The 18,189-nt window shown below is 45.8% G+C and overlaps 1 protein-coding gene across 1 annotated transcript; it reads right to left on the bottom strand.

Annotated features, from left to right (window-relative positions):
• Nucleotides 1-2,073: 2,073 nt before the first annotated feature.
• LOC118769630 (tyrosine-protein phosphatase non-receptor type 9-like) lies at nt 2,074-18,003 on the bottom strand. The gene is made up of 13 exons (XM_036516837.1): nt 17,947-18,003; nt 14,879-15,019; nt 13,493-13,582; nt 13,048-13,172; nt 12,367-12,472; nt 11,200-11,310; nt 9,075-9,916; nt 6,046-6,142; nt 5,188-5,257; nt 4,774-4,852; nt 4,018-4,168; nt 3,019-3,226; nt 2,074-2,352 (listed from the first exon to the last, which is right to left on the bottom strand). Exons 1-13 carry the CDS (start codon nt 17,977-17,979, stop codon nt 2,129-2,131), a joined length of 2,277 nt encoding a protein of 758 aa, XP_036372730.1. The 5' UTR covers nt 17,980-18,003; the 3' UTR covers nt 2,074-2,128.
• Between the last annotated feature and the right edge of the window lie 186 nt (nt 18,004-18,189).

The following is an 18,189-nucleotide window of genomic DNA, read 5'->3' on the forward strand; positions in this document are numbered from 1 at the left end:
GTGCATATAAGTAAATAACAATGGATAGCTTAGATGTTCCAGGATTATATGCTTTACTATGATGCTAAAAGCAGACTGTGGTGTTAAAAAAAAAAAAAAAGAGAAAAAACACCATTTCTGGCCACATCCAAACTTTAGAACAAAACCCATCTGATTCCTACCTGCCCAACAGGAATGCAAGGTCAAAACTCCCATCAGCCCACAGTCACATCCCCACTCCCATCACAGGACGCAAATAACAACTCGTTTACTTTGTGTCACCTGTTTTTTAATGAGGAAAGAAACAGTCTGACGGAAAAAAAATAGGCCTATGCCATTGGCTCAGGGATTTTAGCTGATGAGGCAGTTATGATATGGTTTGGCCACAGGCCAGTTTCCCCAACATTCATTTTTCTTACTACACTCTCTCTGAAACACTGTCGTAAGAGTAGGTCTAGAGTAAGAGGAAAAAAAAAAACATGATTGGCAGCAATTTTTCTTCATGGCTAGTTTGTTTTTGTCCTCTCCCTGGCTTAAGAGTCCAGACATCCACCACGAATAACTGTTTCACAACATGAGCAGAATTTGCAACGGGCTTTACAAAACAAACAGGATTCATTTTTCACTGTCCAGAAGCAACAATCAGTCTTCAGCTCCCATAGTACAATGCCAAGTAACAGCATCCAAGAAACATCAATGTAACTAAAGATCTTCTGAGAAAGATCCTTTTCCCATTTAGCTTCTGTTTAGCTTATGAAATCAAAATAAAATGTTTCTTTTTGTTGTTTTAAGCATCGTACCGACATTCATCATCAATACTGTCATAGTTTTACAAAGACACAAATAAAATAGGATACAATACAGTATGTTGTATAAAATACAAAAAAAAACTATACTTTAAAAAAATTATAATTACCAGAGGTGAACCAAGAGAAATTATTTTTTAAAATTAGCAACACTAAAATTTACCCCTGAGATTACAAAAAAAATCAATCCTTGTATACATATATATATAAGTTTAGGTTTGATTGCTATTAGGCCTGTATGCACACCGTGCTACGGAAAGCCTGAAGGCACAAAAATACCGAGGCAGAATGATCCCCAGAACACAACACCGCACAGTGGGTCAGAGAAACAGCCTTTCATTTGGCTAGGCAGTGTAATGAAATTGGTTGTTTAAGGCCAATTTATGCAAGTTCATACGAAAAAAAAAAAACAATAAAGACACTGCTTTGAAATGATGTAAGACCTGACCAACCACACAGGTTTACAAGAGAATACTTGTATGTTAATCTTACTGACTTTTTTCTGAATAAGATAATCCACTATATATGTATATACATACATATATACACATATATATGTATGTACATATATACACATACATACATGTATATATCTGTTAACAATGTTAAGTCTATTATATTAAAACAAGGCTTTTGTCAAAGGCTGTTAAGCACAATATATAAATTTATGTTACATGAATATGTAAGGGCTTTTTGTCACAATTAAGATCGAAAAGCATTCAAGGTGATACCTTTGGCTTTAAGGTTAGTTTACATATGAACAAAAGTACAAAAACACGACACACAAATAAAAAAATTAAAAACCACGACAAAACAACTACAAAAACAGAAAAAGGAACGAGAACAAACAGATTAATATATTATACTTTTCTCAAAAATATCTTCAAGTTTTCTTTTTTCAATGTTATGTTTTTGTTTTTCTTTCAACACACGTTTTTCACGTGTGGAATCAACCATGACGGTGTGAGGGGTGTGTGGGTGGGGACGGCTGAGCAGAGTACAACACAAGACCAAAACAAGAAAGAAAAAGAAACATCTTCAAGTTTGCCATTCCACATGTGCAAGTCGATATAAAATGCTACAACTGGTAAGACACACCACTGATTGTGATCGGGGTCCGGTCCTTTCCGAGAAAGGCTGATGAATTGAGGGAAACTCTGATTCCTCCTCTTTCTCTCCCTCTCGTTTTGAGTCTACATTGTCGATGGTGGGGTGTGGGGGGGGGGGGTGGGGACTCGAGACTCTCGGGGCGCGGAGGGGGGGGGGGGGGGTCCAAGTCCAGAGCCCTTTCGTTCTTTTTTTAATTTTTTTTTTTCCTCAGTCCCTCTCTCTCTCTCCGCGCCTCACTCGCTGTCCGTCTCCAGGTCGGAGTCGGACCACTCGACGGGCGCCAGCAGGCCGCGCCGCTGGGCGTACTCGATGACGGCCGTGTAGCAGAAGTAGTACTGGTCCCAGGTCTGGATGCTGAAGGCGCGCTGCGTACGCATGCGGCGGACCGTCTGCTTCACGTCCACCGTGCCGATGTCCTCCAGCCGCGACAGGCAGATGTCCAGCGTGCAGAAGGTGCCTGAGAGCAGAGGGAGAGGATGCTGATCACACACTCTCATTCGAGGCAGACAGCTTTCATTAGCTATCACCCACAGGCCGCTGGGTATTTAGTGAAGCATCAAGAATCAGAGCGGCAGTGTGGCATAGTGGTTAAAGAGCAGGACTCATAACCGAAAGGTTGCCAGTTCGATTCTTAACCCACAACCCTCAGTAAATATCCAGCTGTATAACTGGATAACAGTGTCAAAGAGGGGAAAAAAAGCTATAACTGATGTAAGTTACTCTGGATAAGAGTGTCTGCTAAATGCCAATATTGTAATGCAAGTAATCCAAGTACCTCACTCAAAGGTACAGTGCCTGTAGGTACCCAAAGCAGAACCTGCAGCTGTTTACAGGTCCAGTTCTCTACACACTGCTCCCCCTGCCATACCACTACCAGGCTGAGCTGGTGAACCAAAATGCTGTCTGTCTTGTTTAATGGTCCAGGGCGTGACTGGATCCAGATGCTAACCATGATGATTATCGCAATTCACACCAAAGCTGTCGACTGCCCATGTCCACTGGCAAACCCCATTTTCAAAAACCAATGCAAATTTCACTGGACTGCAGCGAAATCTGGAACAACACAATAACATGCAGTCTCGCACAAACCAGTCAAAACTGCAGCTACAGAACGAGTGAGTACCAGTTCTTCCGATGCCTGCGCTACAGTGGACCACCACAGGGGGGCCCCCTGGAGGCCCTGTCCAGTTGGCGCTCATGGCCCGGAACGCAGCCTCCTGGTGCTGCTTGACCTGGGCCCTGAAGTCCAGCATGGCAGAGGCGGATTTTGGCACTCCGAAATCAGGCCAGCTCATGTAAAGGTAGTGGGCCACTTCCCGCCGCTCCCCTGTCTAAGAGCCACACGGACGGGGAGAGAAAAGAGAAGGACAGCATCAAGTGAATGTTCTTTTGTCTTTGCTCAAATGGTACCACATTTAAAGCTGCTTGTCCCAAAACACACAATAGAACAACACCATAAAACAATATTGTACTGTAACAGACTGTAGTCTACCAATCCAAACTTACTTCCTAAACACATTTAACGTTTCACAAATACTCATTTACATTCTGGAATGAGGAGGTTACAGTAATTACCAGTATCAGAAAAAAACTCCAAGACCAAAGTATCTGTTTTATTTACAGATGTAAATTGTATTACACTTGCTGTATTTTGTAATACACACAGTTCTGACGAGTCACTGGGGGGAGGGGGGAACCATTTGAGTTTATGAGTGGAAACACTTATGTTTAAACTGAGCTTAACTCCGTCTCAATGTGCTGCATGCATTAACAGATCCAACCAAAGCACACAGAACAAGCTGTTTCCCAGGACTGCAATAACACCACTGCAGCATCTGGCCATATTCATGAAAAGAAGGTCAAGAAAAAAGGCCTGTCTGACATTGTAAGGGCTCAGACAGTTAGGAATGCATATTAAGCAATGCAAGAGCTAAAATAAGTCTTTGAACAGGGCACACTTTCAGTGTTTGTGTCTGTCTGTCTGTCCGTGCTTGCTTGTTAGTGTGTATGTCTGTCAGACCTATTCAGTTTTTCTCTGTGCTTGTTTTGTCTGTTTGACGGTGTGTGATTTTATTTCGGTGTTTGTCTAGATTTGGGTGTTCTCTGTCCGGTGTCTCCTTACCTCACAGTTACAGAGCTCCAGGTGTGACAGCTTGAAGTCCTGGAACATCTCGATGTGGCTGTTCTTGACCAGGAATTGTCCGTGCTCCTCGGTGCGGCCTGCCTCCAGGGGCCAGTACTGGCCGCATTTGACGCGGCCCCGCTCCACCACCCTGAAACGCAGAGGGCGCTGTGACTCACCTCAGCGTTACGCCTGCTTCTGTCCCCACCGCTATCACCCACACCCTTTCAAAGCCACCAAAAATGCACCGTTGTGCTCACCGAGTCAAAAAAGAATACTAAGGATAAGGACAATAGGAAAAAATGACAAAATATTATTTTAATGCCACATGAATGGCATTATTATATCATTTATCACAGCGTTTTGACAACTCTGACAACGTCCACAAGGTAAATAAATGCATATTTATTCATACATATTTCATATGTATACATATCAAATATCGAGTATAAAGTAGTATGTGATTATTCGTTATTGTAGAACTCCTTACAAGTAGCATTTTTAGATAGGATGAATGATATAATTATTTAATAAAAGCTTTCCATCTATTTTCAAGAGAGGGAATCTCCCCTCAACGAGCACCACGTAGCCATTGTGTGGCAGACTGTATATGTAGGGGGAAATCAGCTAGTGTTAGATGCAGCAGCACTGAGAGCTAGATCCTCTTTACATTCCCTGTATTCATCCCTAACAACCTGCTACTGTTAGCGACTGACACGGTCAAAAATAATTCGGTGGGAACCCGCAGTGCCTCACCTTGTTGTCATCACGATGATTAAAACCATTTGTTCCCACACCATGCGCCAGAAGTCACCAAATGTTTTTGGCAAAGGCCCTGAGTCAAAAAAAAAGCATGTTTGTTGAGACAGCAGCCTAAAAAAGCATGTTTCCTCTGAGATATAAACTGATTAATGGAGGTTGTTTTTTGATAGCGCACCATTTATAAAACTATTTTTCACTACAACATTCTACAGAACTTTGGGAGGTTAAAATAATAAAAAGTTTTTTTTTTTTTTTTTTTTAAGAGACATGCCTCTGGACCTGGGATGCAGTTCATGGTCACACGTTCATTTAATGAAATAATAAATGAATGAAATAAAACCAAAAATGATTTTGTCATCTTCTCTCCTGAAGTTTTTACATTAAGAATACACGAAAAGGACAACTTACCCTGAGTGGCAATATAGGCATTGCTTCTCTTGTACCCATCCATAAAACTTGCATTGATATAATCTGAGGTCTGGGAAATAGCAAACAAACGAATCTATTAAACGTAGAAGACTTGAGTTAAAATAAGTTCAAAAATAACAAAACGCACAGAGATGAATCTTCTCCTTTCCAAATATAGCACAATACGTTTCCTTTAACCCACACTCTCCTGCCATCTAGTGGCACGAGGGAGTAATGGTAAGTAAACATAAACTTTGCTGTGACCGTAGGAAGAAGCCTTTGAAAAGCTGTCCCTCTCACACAGCATGACTAAGTAGTAAATCAGTATTAATGGAATAGCCACTCAGTCATGCAGTGTGTAAGGGACAGCTTTGGAAGGACTTCCTCTGGTCAACAGATTAGTTGCAGACAATATGAAGAGTGCCTGTTCGGGTTTCTGTTTAGAATAACTCAGAAATATTATTACTTATATCCACACAAAATGACAACTAGTAACAGCTGTTACAGATATATTACTTGATCTATGACTACTCAAACATATTATCCCCATAGAACAGCGTTTCTCAGACCTCTCCTGGAGTACCACTTGTCCTGCATGTTTTAGATCTCTCCCTGCTCCAACACAGCTGATTCAAATGATTAACTTGTTATGAACTTCTGACACTGCTTAATAACAAACTGATCATTTGAATCAGCTGTGTTGGAGCAGGGAGAGATCTAAAACATGCAGGACAAGTGGTACTCCAGGAGAGGTTTGAGAAACGCTGCCACAGAAGATTTAGTCTTCCCAACGTGGGAAAGTTCTAATCGGAGTGGGAGCGGCAGCACGCTGTCGTTGCTGTCACGAAGAGGGGTTACCTCATCCTCATCATCGTTCAGTGGGCTCAGCTTGACGCGGGACTGGTCGAGGCAGAGGACATCGCTGTACCTGTTCTTGATCTGATTCTGAGGTTTCCTGCAGAGACGGAAAAAGAGATGCTGCTGAACCTGTCCTGTCTGAGAGTAATACTCATGATGTTATTAAAAACTAAAAACTAATAATTGCTGTTTTTTCTCTTGGACACAAACAGCACAAATGCACAATACAGGGTTATTTGTGAAACTGTTTTTCCCCAGAGGTGACCAAGGCACTACAGCAACAGTGTGACATTAGGGTGAGAAAAACACTGCTCCTGGATCAGTAACCATCTTTTAAACCTAACCCCATCAGTTATGATTAAGTGGGTTTTGGGATCAATGGGAGCGGAGAGACCAAGTCGCACCAGCTTCAAGCATTGAGCCCTCTTCCCCAAAACCTACCACTAAGTGCTTCCACAATAGAGTCATGACCTCCATATGTGCTGCGTATCTTAATAGACTGTGAGGGCATACGAGTGTGTAACATGCCCACTAAATGTACTGAATCTGAGTCTGTGCCCGTTTTTATCTCGTGATGTACTGTTACTAACAGTATTGTCAGTGCCGTCAGGGCCTGCTACAGATATTCTTGCGCTCTGACCAGATATTTGGCTGTATGTGCTTGGCATTAAATGTTCTGACTCTGCCACCGTTGGAGCAAAAAAATGTGATTTCCTGGCTCATTATAGATTTTCATAAAGAGCTGTGGCTGAAGACGGAACATCTGTAATTGCCACTGCTCTGCCCACAGCACCAAAGCTGTCAGCTACTGGAACCTTTCAGACCAGGAAGAAGGGTCAACCGATAGAATGCAGGATCTAAATATCTGGTCAAAATGTAGAATATCTGCTGCTGTCGACAGTAAACCGTTCATATGTTTGTTTATCACACACTGCAAGAGTCAGATGGCGAACGCCGCCTAGTTCGGTAACAATGTAAAGAAGCAGCTGGCTAAATGAACAAATTCAATGAAGACCCGTTTAATTTAAGGAGACAGATTTATAAGAAGAAACCACTTTAAGTGTAATTTTTAAAGGCGTTCTGCAAACATTTGTTTTATGTGAGTTTACAGTGTAACATGCTCTGAGCATGTCATATTTGGGCACTTTTGTTGATAATGGTGTAAGCATACCACTTATTGACCTCATATTTGCTTGAAATAATGACCTTGTGTAATGATTAACTGATTAGCCCTTGCAAATTCTTTACAAATAAGCCTTCTGAATGCGACGTTAAACACAAGCACCCATACATGCACAAAGGGGGATGTTGTAGCAAAGCATTTCCAGCGCGCTCTTAATAGGACACGGCCGAAAAACGGCTGCATTCTTCAGCATGCTGCCCTGCTGGAGGGAGCAGCAGGAGGGAGAGGTCAGTGTTTACGGCAGCCTTTCTCATGGCCCTGCCCCCCGCACTTCCTCTTTCTGCTGGTTCCCAGCACCGCGCTGGGATGTGGGACACGCCCTGCCCCCACCCCCCCCCCCCCCCCCCCCAAAAAACCCCACAGGGAACAGGATTTAGCTCAAACGCAGGGGGTGGGTGTCCACCCCTACACTGGACTGAAAAAGCGTGTTTTCTTTACGCCGTTTGTGATAATCGTTTTTCATTCGTCAGTATTTTATTCAGGCTTTTCCCCTTTTCTCACCGTTTTTTGGAGCTGCCATTTGTCCTCTAACTTTAGAGTGGCCAGCTGTACGTTAGGGTCGCCTCACCGCAACATCCTCTGCACTTGGAGGAGGAATACAGCGAATGCATTCCTCTGCTACACTCACACTTTTCCACACTGAAAGTCCCATAGTGCTCCAGGAGAGCCCACACTGAACGTGGGATAGGAACATCTCCCGCATCTGAATGACTCATTGGTGCTGGTCACAGGGTGCCGAGGGAACCCCCATCAATGAATCACCCGCTGGAAGGAGGGGTTCCCGGGCGATGTTGGCGAATGACACAGCTCAGACTGGAACCCGGGTGTGAGCCGCAGCACTCAGCCTGTTCTCAGAAGGAGCGCATTAGCCCACTGAGCCACTTCATCTTGCAGAAGCTCAGCTGGTGTTAGCACGTCGCTTTACTCCTGGGGAGCTGCATTTTTAATGCATCTGCACTTGAATACAGGATCATTCAATCCCCACAGAGTCTAACATTCACATGAATCTGTGTTTCAGATCCCTGCCCGAGCCCTGCTCCTCCACAAAGCTCCCACATGGACACGCGCTCAGTTCTTACCAAGGCTTTCGCCCTTTAGACACTCTCCCTCCCTCCCCAGGCACAAACCGGTTCCGGTGACTCCGGCCCCAAATCGCAGCTAAGCGTCAACTACTCCACCCATCATGTACACCCACCAGGATTAGCACTCAGATACTCACCTTCATCACAACAAACTCTATCCATATTTTTTGTGCGCTGTCTAGGAGTTAGCTATTCAATGTGTACAAACATCATCAACATTAAAAACAGCTGAGGATTAAGAGGAATTAACTCACCCTAATGATATATTTTCTCCCCATTATCAAAGTCCAATCATTAAAACATGTGCAGAATTCAATTAGAAAATTTGAGCTGTGGTAAAATCGTATTTCCTCACACCACTTTCACGCAAACACAGATTTTTCTGCCACTGTTGGCCTTTTGCTTTACGACACACCTCCTGTTTGCCATGGATTTAAAGGCAGTTCTTCAGAAGGTTTCAACTGGAGATAACAGAAACCAGCTCTCCTCTACTGAACTGTGCTCTTTGGCTGACTGGAGCTGAGGGAGACCAGGGGATGAAGCTTCCTTCACTCGCTGAGGCCATTTCACTTCCAGCTCCCAAAATGAGGGGAACTGTCAAGTGAAGCAAGGCCAGGCATTAGTAAGTGATGGACACAGTCTTACTCATATTCAGCTGCTGAACCTTTGAATCTTAACTCAGATACTCACAAACTCAATCCCATTCCAGGACTCCCTCCCTCCCTCCCTCCCTCGCCCCCCCTCCCCAGAAGCAAGACTCTTACTTCGAGCAGTGGAAGGTGCCGGAAGGCGGCTCCTTGCGGATCTCCTCGTACTCCTGGTAGATGCCCTTCTTCCTGCTCCTCTTCACGTGCTGCACCAGCTCCTTGACGGCCATGCCGCCAGGCTCGGGCATGTGTACGGACAGCTCCAGGCCCCGCCCGGGCGAGGAGGAGAGGGACGAGAGGGCGGGGCTCTGGGACAGCCGCGACTTCTGCGGCAGCGGCGGCACCCCCAGCCCGCCCTCTTCTGCCCCTTCCTCCTCCTCCCCCTCCCCCTCCGCATCGTCCTCATCCTCACCCCGCCCCTCCGACACCACGGCCCCCCCCCCTCCCAGAATCCCTCCCCCGTGTTTGTGGTTGACGGGCGTGTCCGGGGGCGTGTCCGACTGGGGCGGGGGCTGGTGGCCTCGTCCGTTTCTGTTGGCGTTGGGGCTGCCGTCGCACTCCCCGCTCTCTTTAGCAGCGTCCCCCTCCCCCGCGCCCGTGCCCAGCGCCCCCCGCACCCCTCCGTTCCAGTGGGCGTGGTGAGGGGGTCCGCGGGGCGGCTCGGAGCTCGTGCTAGTCCTGTCCTGCCGCTGGCAGTGATTGTGCAGGTTGGCGTTGCTGTCATCGTCGGCGCAGTTGGAGTTGAGCCCGTCGGCGGGGGGCATCTGATCCAGGCAGTAGGAGCTGAGCAGGGTGCCCACGCAGTCCCCGTCCGTCCCCTCCCGCAGCTCGCCCTGGCTGGAGTTCACGCACGCCTGGATCCAGGCGATGTGGTTGTACTGGGAGCAGCCGCCCAGGTGCTCCGGGAGGGACTCCATGGGGATGTGGTCGGCCAGCTCGTGGGCCTTCACCGTGCACACCTGTGCACACACACACACACAGTTACACCGCTTAAAGGCCTTCCAGCACCAAGAACACTGAAAACGCCACACCATCTTACAAAAGACTGTTTTAGCTTGACCTAATATTGATATATGTAAAATTGTATACATGCAAAACAATGTCTAATAAGGGACGAATAAACTGTGCATAGTCATAGAGTCACTCAAAACTATCCCAGCGAGGCTGTAAATTTCAGTCTTCATAGGAAAAAATGTTTTGAATTGGACTCTTCGCTCTAACAGCAAATTTGTGTACAAAAGCACTTAGAAACACATGTATAAATTTTTAACGTTACTTGGGCAAACGGTGTACATGCCTCAAAAATACATAAAAGGCGATAAGATGAGATAAGACGGTTACCATTACTGTAAATTACTCTTAATTTCCTGAGATTACCTGAACACTGCATAGAAATGACAGGCTTTTCTGAGATGTTTTCTTTTTCTTTTCCCCCCCCTCCCCTTTTCCTCCTTCTGAAATCTGCGTAGTAGCCTATTTTAGAACATGCTTTGCTGCTGGACCAATGCCTCGCATGTGAACGTGTTTGAGGATCACTGTGCTAGAGGGCGCCAGAGGTGGGACTAGGGGAGCCTGAATGATGAGTCCCACCAAAACTCTTACCCCAAAGCCAGCTGTGTTCAGCAACTCTGGACTCCTGGCCTTCGTCAGCGCATGATGCAGCTAAGTCTGGAATGCACGTCTGGGCTGTAGAGCCCAGCCTGCATTCGGACCAGCGCCTTAACCGGCTGAGCCACCAGGGGCCACCCGTTTTGAGATGTTGTGAGAACTTCCTTACCAACCCCATGTAAGCACACTAAAAAATTCCGTCATCACACGAAAGCTGCTTTGGATATGACCGAGGCTGGAGTGAAACGAGGAGAATACACACATCAGCTGGTTCCCTGTTCAGAACCGATTAGGGTCGGACTGAATGAGCGCTTTATCTGATGGGCCACGGAGTGAGTCGGGAGCCCTGCGCTCTCTGATATCCTGTTGGAGGTATTAGCAGGGCAGATACCGTCTCTGCAGAGAAACTGCTGCGTCATTCTGCCGGGGTGGCATTGCAGAAACACAGACGCGCTGTCTGCCGCAGCTGCAGGGTGGAAGTGAGGCGGGGAGGGAAGAGCCCTGCCATCTGACTCAGCCACTCTTTCTGCGGCCGCGTGGCAGGACGTCGGAAAAGGGCTTTGCGCTGTATGTGGGCAGGAGGGGAGGTCGTGACCTTCGAGGCGCCGCCGAATGCGGCCGGCCGCAGACGTACCCTTTCTCTCAGCTTCTCCCTGACGAAGAGGCGCAGGACGGCGAAGGGCGCGCGGAACCACAGAGGGGACGACACGATGAAGACGCACTTGAGGCGGGCAGGAAACGCACCCTGACCGGGGGAGGACAGAGGACAGATTACTTTAGACACCGCCCTTCACAACAGTGTCACAATCACAATTGTTGCGTTACAAATGCCGCCGCTGCAACTGACGGTTTGGTTCCGTCGGCTACATCTATACCAACTGCAGTGATACTCGGTTGTAATCAACACATTTTAAAGGACAGCGAGAAAAATTGTACACTCCTCATGGGGTTAATTTTCAAATAAGTAATGCAGATTTTCCATTAACAAGCTATTAATTTCATGGCCTTACTTCCCCAGCAATTTTTAAATGTTCAAGCCTCGAATAGACATATTAAATTTGAAATGTTTCTGTTACTGTTTCAGAGAACAGCCTTACAGTAGGTATCCTTTAAGCTGCAGCATTCTGATCGCTTAAACACTTCACACAACAACTTCATTTTTGAAGTAATGATGTACCCAAAAAATGAGAGTATGTCTATCACCAGTGTGCCATTACAGAACAGTCTGGAAGCAGAGAGATGGAGGAGGAGGAGGAGGAGGAGGAGGAGGAGAAGGAGGAGAAGGACACTTTTGGCAGAGCAGCAGTTGGAACAGATGGGCTTTCAGGAGATTCCGGAAGGTGGGATCAGATGGAGTAAACACTTACGCAGGAATCTTAACAAATCCCAATGGAAATATTAACAAGACCACATGGTTTCCTTCCAGGTGCGTGCAGAGCCACAGCTAACGCTATTTGCGATGTCTGAGTGCATTTCCTTTTTCAGCAAACTTCAGTCTGCAACACTCACGTCTGCGGCACGCTACACATTTTTCTTTAAAGTTCACATATTTGAATAGTACTTACTTCCACACATGTGTGTACCTTTGTCCATCATCTATGTGATAATACAGTTGATGACAAATTAACTCTGGTGGAAATCTCTGAATATTGGAGAAGCTGGCTGGTTTGAGTACCACCTGTACGTTTGTAAATGTTTGTCTGACAGAGGAAGATGATTATTTAAGAGGATGGTGGACGAGCACGCCGGACACAACGCTACTACAGCGGGAAAGAGGACAGCGGGGAAAAGCCCTCCTTACTTTGAGAAGGTTCAGGATCTTCACGCACAGCTCGTAGTCGAAGTTTCCGTACGTGGAGTTGGTCATGTCGTAGATGAACACGAGGCCGTCCCGCTGCGTCTGAATGCTGACGGAGACAGAGGGACGGACAGTGCGGTGAGACGCGAGAGAGCCCTGGCACCCGGCTCGGTGAAGAGGTGGGAAGGCTAATACAGCACAACCCCCGGCACGGGCTTCACTCCAACTCCGAAATGTCGTTAACTCTGAAATCAACTGGAGGGCTTTCATTTAAGAAATTATCAATAATTGGACGCTGACAAAGTACTCACCGTGCCAGCGGAAGGCACTTACTTTATTTTGGATAAATGAGCACCCTGTTTAAACATACAAAAGTGCCTTTTCCATAATCACAGTATCGATGAACTCAATATGAACTGGGAGTTCATTACATTAGTGTTCTTGCCTCTGGAATTCTATAGTAATATCAAGAACAGCATTAAAGTCTCTGAGCTGGAAGTCACTATATTCATATTTATGAATTACAAAACCCACATCATCCTATGGCTCTACAGTCTCTCTGTCAAAGAGACAAAGTATGTTGGAGTAGAGTAAGACCTGTCCCAGTCCTCAACTCTGCACAAGGCCTGCCTTTAGGAATCAATGCCCATTCTCTGACATATCACCACTTGTTTGCAAGATTACCTTTCGATGGCTTTGTCCAGCTGGTAGATGATGGCCTGCAGCACAGCCTTGTGGGTAGTTATGTCCGGTCGGTGGTGCCGAGCAGTGAACAGGGCCAGCGCAGCTCCTTTGGAGTCTCGGCCAGGCTGCATGTGGGAATGAACAGTGGGAGCTTAACGTCTCTACGCTGCGTACACACACACGTACACACACACACACACACACACACACACACACACACACACACACACACACACACAGAACAAGGCTGATAATGGAAATGGCAGATGCTGTTGTGTGCATTAGTGGTTTCAGCACTGAACTCTGTACCTGAAGACTGCGGGCACAAGAGGCAGCTGCAGACAGCTGAAAGCTGTTCAACAGCGATACAACATTGATCAGTGCGACATATAAAGTGTGCAGAAGTGGGAGGAGACACACCGGCCAGTTCTCACGTTACACTCACCAGAACTGTGAACTTCCCGCTGAGTAACTCTGACCGCAGGGGTTCCTCGTCTGGGTTGATGTTGAAAATTCCCTCTTTTAGTCTGGTGTTCTAATGAGGACAGACAGTACAGACAGTGCATCACACACTTCACTCAGCTTTAAGCTGGTTTAACACCCAATAGCAGTCCTACTCATCTCTAGTGCAGGAGGGCTGCAACCAAACAGGATTATTGATTAGGACAAAAACAGCGTACACGGGGGGCCCCAGCAACGTGTGTGGAAAGCCCTGCACATGATTTAAGATAGGTCTTATCACATCTTAACTTACATCATGACATTGAAGCTGTAGCATACTCTTTTCACACTGAGAGAACTACAGTTCCATTTCACAAACTGTAGAACCCAAGTCATAACCACCCTGGGGTGGCAACACCAAAATTGCCACATATGTTAACCTTTTATCCTTCAATTTTGATAAAGTGTTTATATTTACTAAACCGGTCTGGTTAAACCTGCAATTATAATTTCATAAAGCAAAGGCACTAATAGACGTGAACTATGCAGTCATGCAGAGACAAGCAGAGAGAGAGAGAAAGAAAGAATGGCCGAGAAAAGGGAGGACAAGAGAGAAGGAAGGAGAGGGCAATAGAGGGAGATGGAGGGGGAAAGGGAGAGAGTGAGTGCTAAAGACACTGACCTTTTTGAGAGGAAATGTTCTACCGGATGCATCATTTAGTCCGGCTGACTAAGCCTCACATTCAAATCAGGGACTCACCAACAGCCCCGCAGGGGCGGCGCAAGTTTACATAACCACACACTCGATGTGCTGGAAGGCTCCGCGAGGTCCTGACTTACACTAACAACACCAGGCCAGAATCACGCAAGCCCACGCGCCAAAGACGACCAGCGCTACTAAAACTGCTGGTACAACAGAACTACTAAAGCATATGTAGCAGGCTGCACACATTATTACTGGCTGGATGATTGGGCCTGGATGAGGACCTGAGATAGAAGCTGAATTCAGGTGCAGGGCTCATGTCTATACTGCTTTTGATGTCAGGACGAGTAACACAACGTTATATCCATTGAATCCTCCTAGAACATAATCACAATCCCTCCACAGCAGTGGAGAAGCACACACTGTTAAAAAAGGCGAACAGAACACAGCTACCACATTTTCGACCTTTTTATTAAATTCTTGTTGGAAGCTTATTTGTTTTTCGGTATCCCATCGGTGAGGAAATCCAACAAAAACAATGAGTTTAACATAAATCACGTCTTTCGCAAAAAATTTAACGATGCTCCTGGAGCTTATCAAAGCTGCCATTTCTGAGTCTGTGGTGACAAATAAGAAGAGTGCTCCAGCAGGAGAGAGGGAGGTGTCTTGAGGAGCCTTGAGGCTTACCTTGTAGGCCTGGAAGAGGTCGATGGCTCTCGAGATGTCAAACTTACGAGCCATGAGGAACTTGACGGCCGTGCTCTGGGACACCATCACCACGCTGTGCTGCTCCCGATTCTTCAGCTCCGTCAGAAACTCCTCCACGGCCTGAGCCAGCACAGAGACACATCTGAGTTAGCTGCTAAGACACGCGCGGGTGGATGGCAGGCCGTTTTAGCATTCCTGAGCCAGATCAGCTACACATCTGAGTTAGCCTCTAAGACATGCGCAGATGGATGTTAGCTCACTGTAGCATGTCTGAGCCAGCACAGAGGCACATCAGAGTTGACTTGTACGTCATGCAAAGGTGGACGTTCATTCATTCATGCATACCACTGTTGCACGATCCTACTGAGCATTTTCACACAGTGTGACTGGCCTTAATCTGGGACTTAATCACATGTTTGGCAGATTGCCTAGTCCACATGTGTGATATAGCTCAAGATTAGGGCTAACCAGGGACTGTAAATACCCCCATGTGACTGTTGGAACCAGATATTCTAAGATTATCCAAATAACCCCCAACTACAAAAAAAGAAAAGAAAAACAAAAATACATGTGCATATCCAACTGCCAGCCATACTAATATTCAAATGTTTGACAGATTCTATGATTTAATGTTCAATAAACCTCACTTTCCACCCCTAAAGAAAACCACTACACTCCTGTTCTTTTCCTTTTAATTAAGGCTGAGGAATGGATTCATCTGCTGGGTCACATGTCACATGTCTAATACAGTTTAGTGAACTACATCAAAAAGGTAGTATCTTTTGACCTTTCAGGGCAGCCACATCATTTGAGATTAGCCCTGAGAGAGAAAGTAACAAAGGTGGAAGGGAAGACTCGTCTCACATCTTCGGAGGCACACATGAATTGCAAACAGTACTCAAAAGAAAGGCACAAGTTTAGGCCTTGCAACCTTTCTCACTATTAAGATCAAAACTGCACGACAAAGGAGGAGCTGGGATGAGTTTACATGGGTTCCAGGTCTTAGTTCAAAACAAACGGCAAAGACAATGGCAACACTTCACCCGCCATTTCTAATTCCTCTTATACTGATGGGCTACAGTGTTCAGTGACCACGGCAAAGCCATGATAGGCCCTATGAAAACTATCATTGTTTATATAGCCTCTGTGGGATTTAAAAGAAACCAATTAGTAAAATATTATGTTGACTTATGCAAACTGATACCGCTGTACCAACCCCATTATTTTGGACTTGCCAATGTCTCCAGCTAAGACCGAAGGATAAACCGATCAGCATGGAGATGAAGTGAGAGCTACCATGGAGCACCACAGAAACTGACCTAATGCTTCCACAGAAGAACTGTTGCAATGGCAAATGCAAGTGAAACTATGAGCTGTTCCATGTGACAAACTGCATCTTGAGACATACTGTTGTAGAAGACAACAGGGAACTATGTGGTCAGATATTCATAAGTGAGAGTTTGTGGTCTGATAACTCGGACACACACACACACACACACACACACACACACACACACACACACACACACACACACACACACACACCATTTCATCTATTGTTTCAACTCTGACGATTCAGAGAGGATTTTGACAGATTAGCAAGTCCCCCTTTATAACCCATAATGAATTCTAAGCTTCCACCTAATTCAGAAATGTTCATTTCAGATCAATCTGGTAGTTGAAATCATAGTTTTTCCGATATCTCTGGATATGTCAATGCCTCTATAGGCTACATGACAGCAGAAGTGGCCAGACATATGTGCATATAAATAGCAAAATCATTATTACGATACTACTACGCTTTACCGTGAGGAAATAAGACAGGTTAACTATTATCATTTGTCGATAACTATTTCCTGCACACTACGCTCCTAAAGACAGATCAATCACTGTTATCCACCCACTCCGATGACTTAAAATATCTGGTGGAGGACTAAAAACGTTCATTTGCTGTCCCAACGACTTACTGTTTTTTTTTTTAATTCTTGTGTGAAATTAAGCAATCTGGCTGCTCGTTCACGACCCAACGACAGATCAATCCGTTAACTACATAGTTGCGTATTCTTAAGGGACAGTAACGTTGCATACTGTTGCTTGTCAGCACACAGCAATCGTAGTAGCTAACGTTAGCCAGAATGCAGCTAGTTAAACTCTGAGGCGTAAACTAACATTAGTTAGCTAGCCATCACTAGCTCTCCTGGGATAACAAACATTTGATGTGTTTATGCAGTACTCAGACATGCTGTTCAATCATCATGCTCTCCGACATGAATCCTTATCGACCGTGAAAGCGATAATGTTGAATTTCAGTCCAAAGCAGAAGGCTTAGTTGCTAGTCTAGCTATTATCTAGACTAGTTATTTTCCTAGTCAACAAGCAAGCGAGATGACAGGGGGTCACTGACGCGGACTGCTAATGTTAGCCACAGGAAAGAATTTAACGAGCGGGATAGCCAGATAGCTACCTAGCCACCTAGCAAAGTTGATACTTGTTGCTAGCGAGGGACTAACAAAAGCGGCTCGCTGGATATGCAATGTTATCTTGCTAGAATATTGCTCGGGGCCTTTAAATCACTCCTAGCTAGCTAGCTAGCTGTCCGGTTGAACTAGCTTCGTCGTTTTACCTCCCAATTTAACTAGCCACCTAGCGTAGCTAACTAACTACCGTTACTAAGCAGTCTAGCTCGCTCACAGCAGGGTGCACAATATAGGGCATAGTCAGGGCTGTGTATAGCTAAACTGCATATGTAGCTAGCTAGCTGTAACGTAAACTTACTTGCGCGGCATGCCCCAAGCACAGATACCTGAGATCTAGTACAGGGGCTCTGTTTGACAGACATCACTGGTGCGGGGAAACCAAGAACACGGGCCCCGGCTCTAAAGCACCCACGTCCCTCCCTGACCAGACGAAGCAGTTCCAAAACACACACACAACTTCGGTACACCAAAAAAATTCAAACCGCGGACGGAAAGAAGACGTGTTATTTTAGCGGGGTATTCCGATCGAAGGTGAGAAAAGAATAAATAACGCCGTTACTCGTGTCTTACCAGCTCTTCTTGGGATGTCAGGGCTTCCGCCATCTTGAAGCCTCAGCAACGGCGTCGTTTGTAGGCCCGCCCACTAAACTCTGCTGTCATGCAGCTCGACAGCCCCAGCGAGTGGGTTCACTTTCAGCTCCTCCGGGCGCTTTCTGCCGGAACGACCGATTCAGGATCAGCTAGCCTATCCATAAATCCCACCCTACACATATTTCTAAGAAGTATAGCTGATTCAGAGTCAGGGCATGTAGT

The sequence above is a fragment of the Megalops cyprinoides genome, chromosome 22, assembly GCF_013368585.1.
Source record: "Megalops cyprinoides isolate fMegCyp1 chromosome 22, fMegCyp1.pri, whole genome shotgun sequence".
Taxonomy (NCBI): domain Eukaryota; kingdom Metazoa; phylum Chordata; class Actinopteri; order Elopiformes; family Megalopidae; genus Megalops; species Megalops cyprinoides.

Bases quoted from the DNA above. Each gene is read 5' to 3' on its own strand.
- LOC118769630 (XM_036516837.1), bottom strand. From the start codon at position 17,979: ATGGCGGAAGCCCTGACATCCCAAGAAGAGCTG. The intron at 6,143-9,074 runs GTAAGAGTCTTG...CCGTCTCTGCAG, and splicing joins GGCACCTTCCACTGCTCGAA to GAAACCTCAGAATCAGATCA. The intron at 4,169-4,773 runs GTGAGGCACTGC...TCTGCGTTTCAG, and splicing joins ATCATCGTGATGACAACAAG to GGTGGTGGAGCGGGGCCGCG.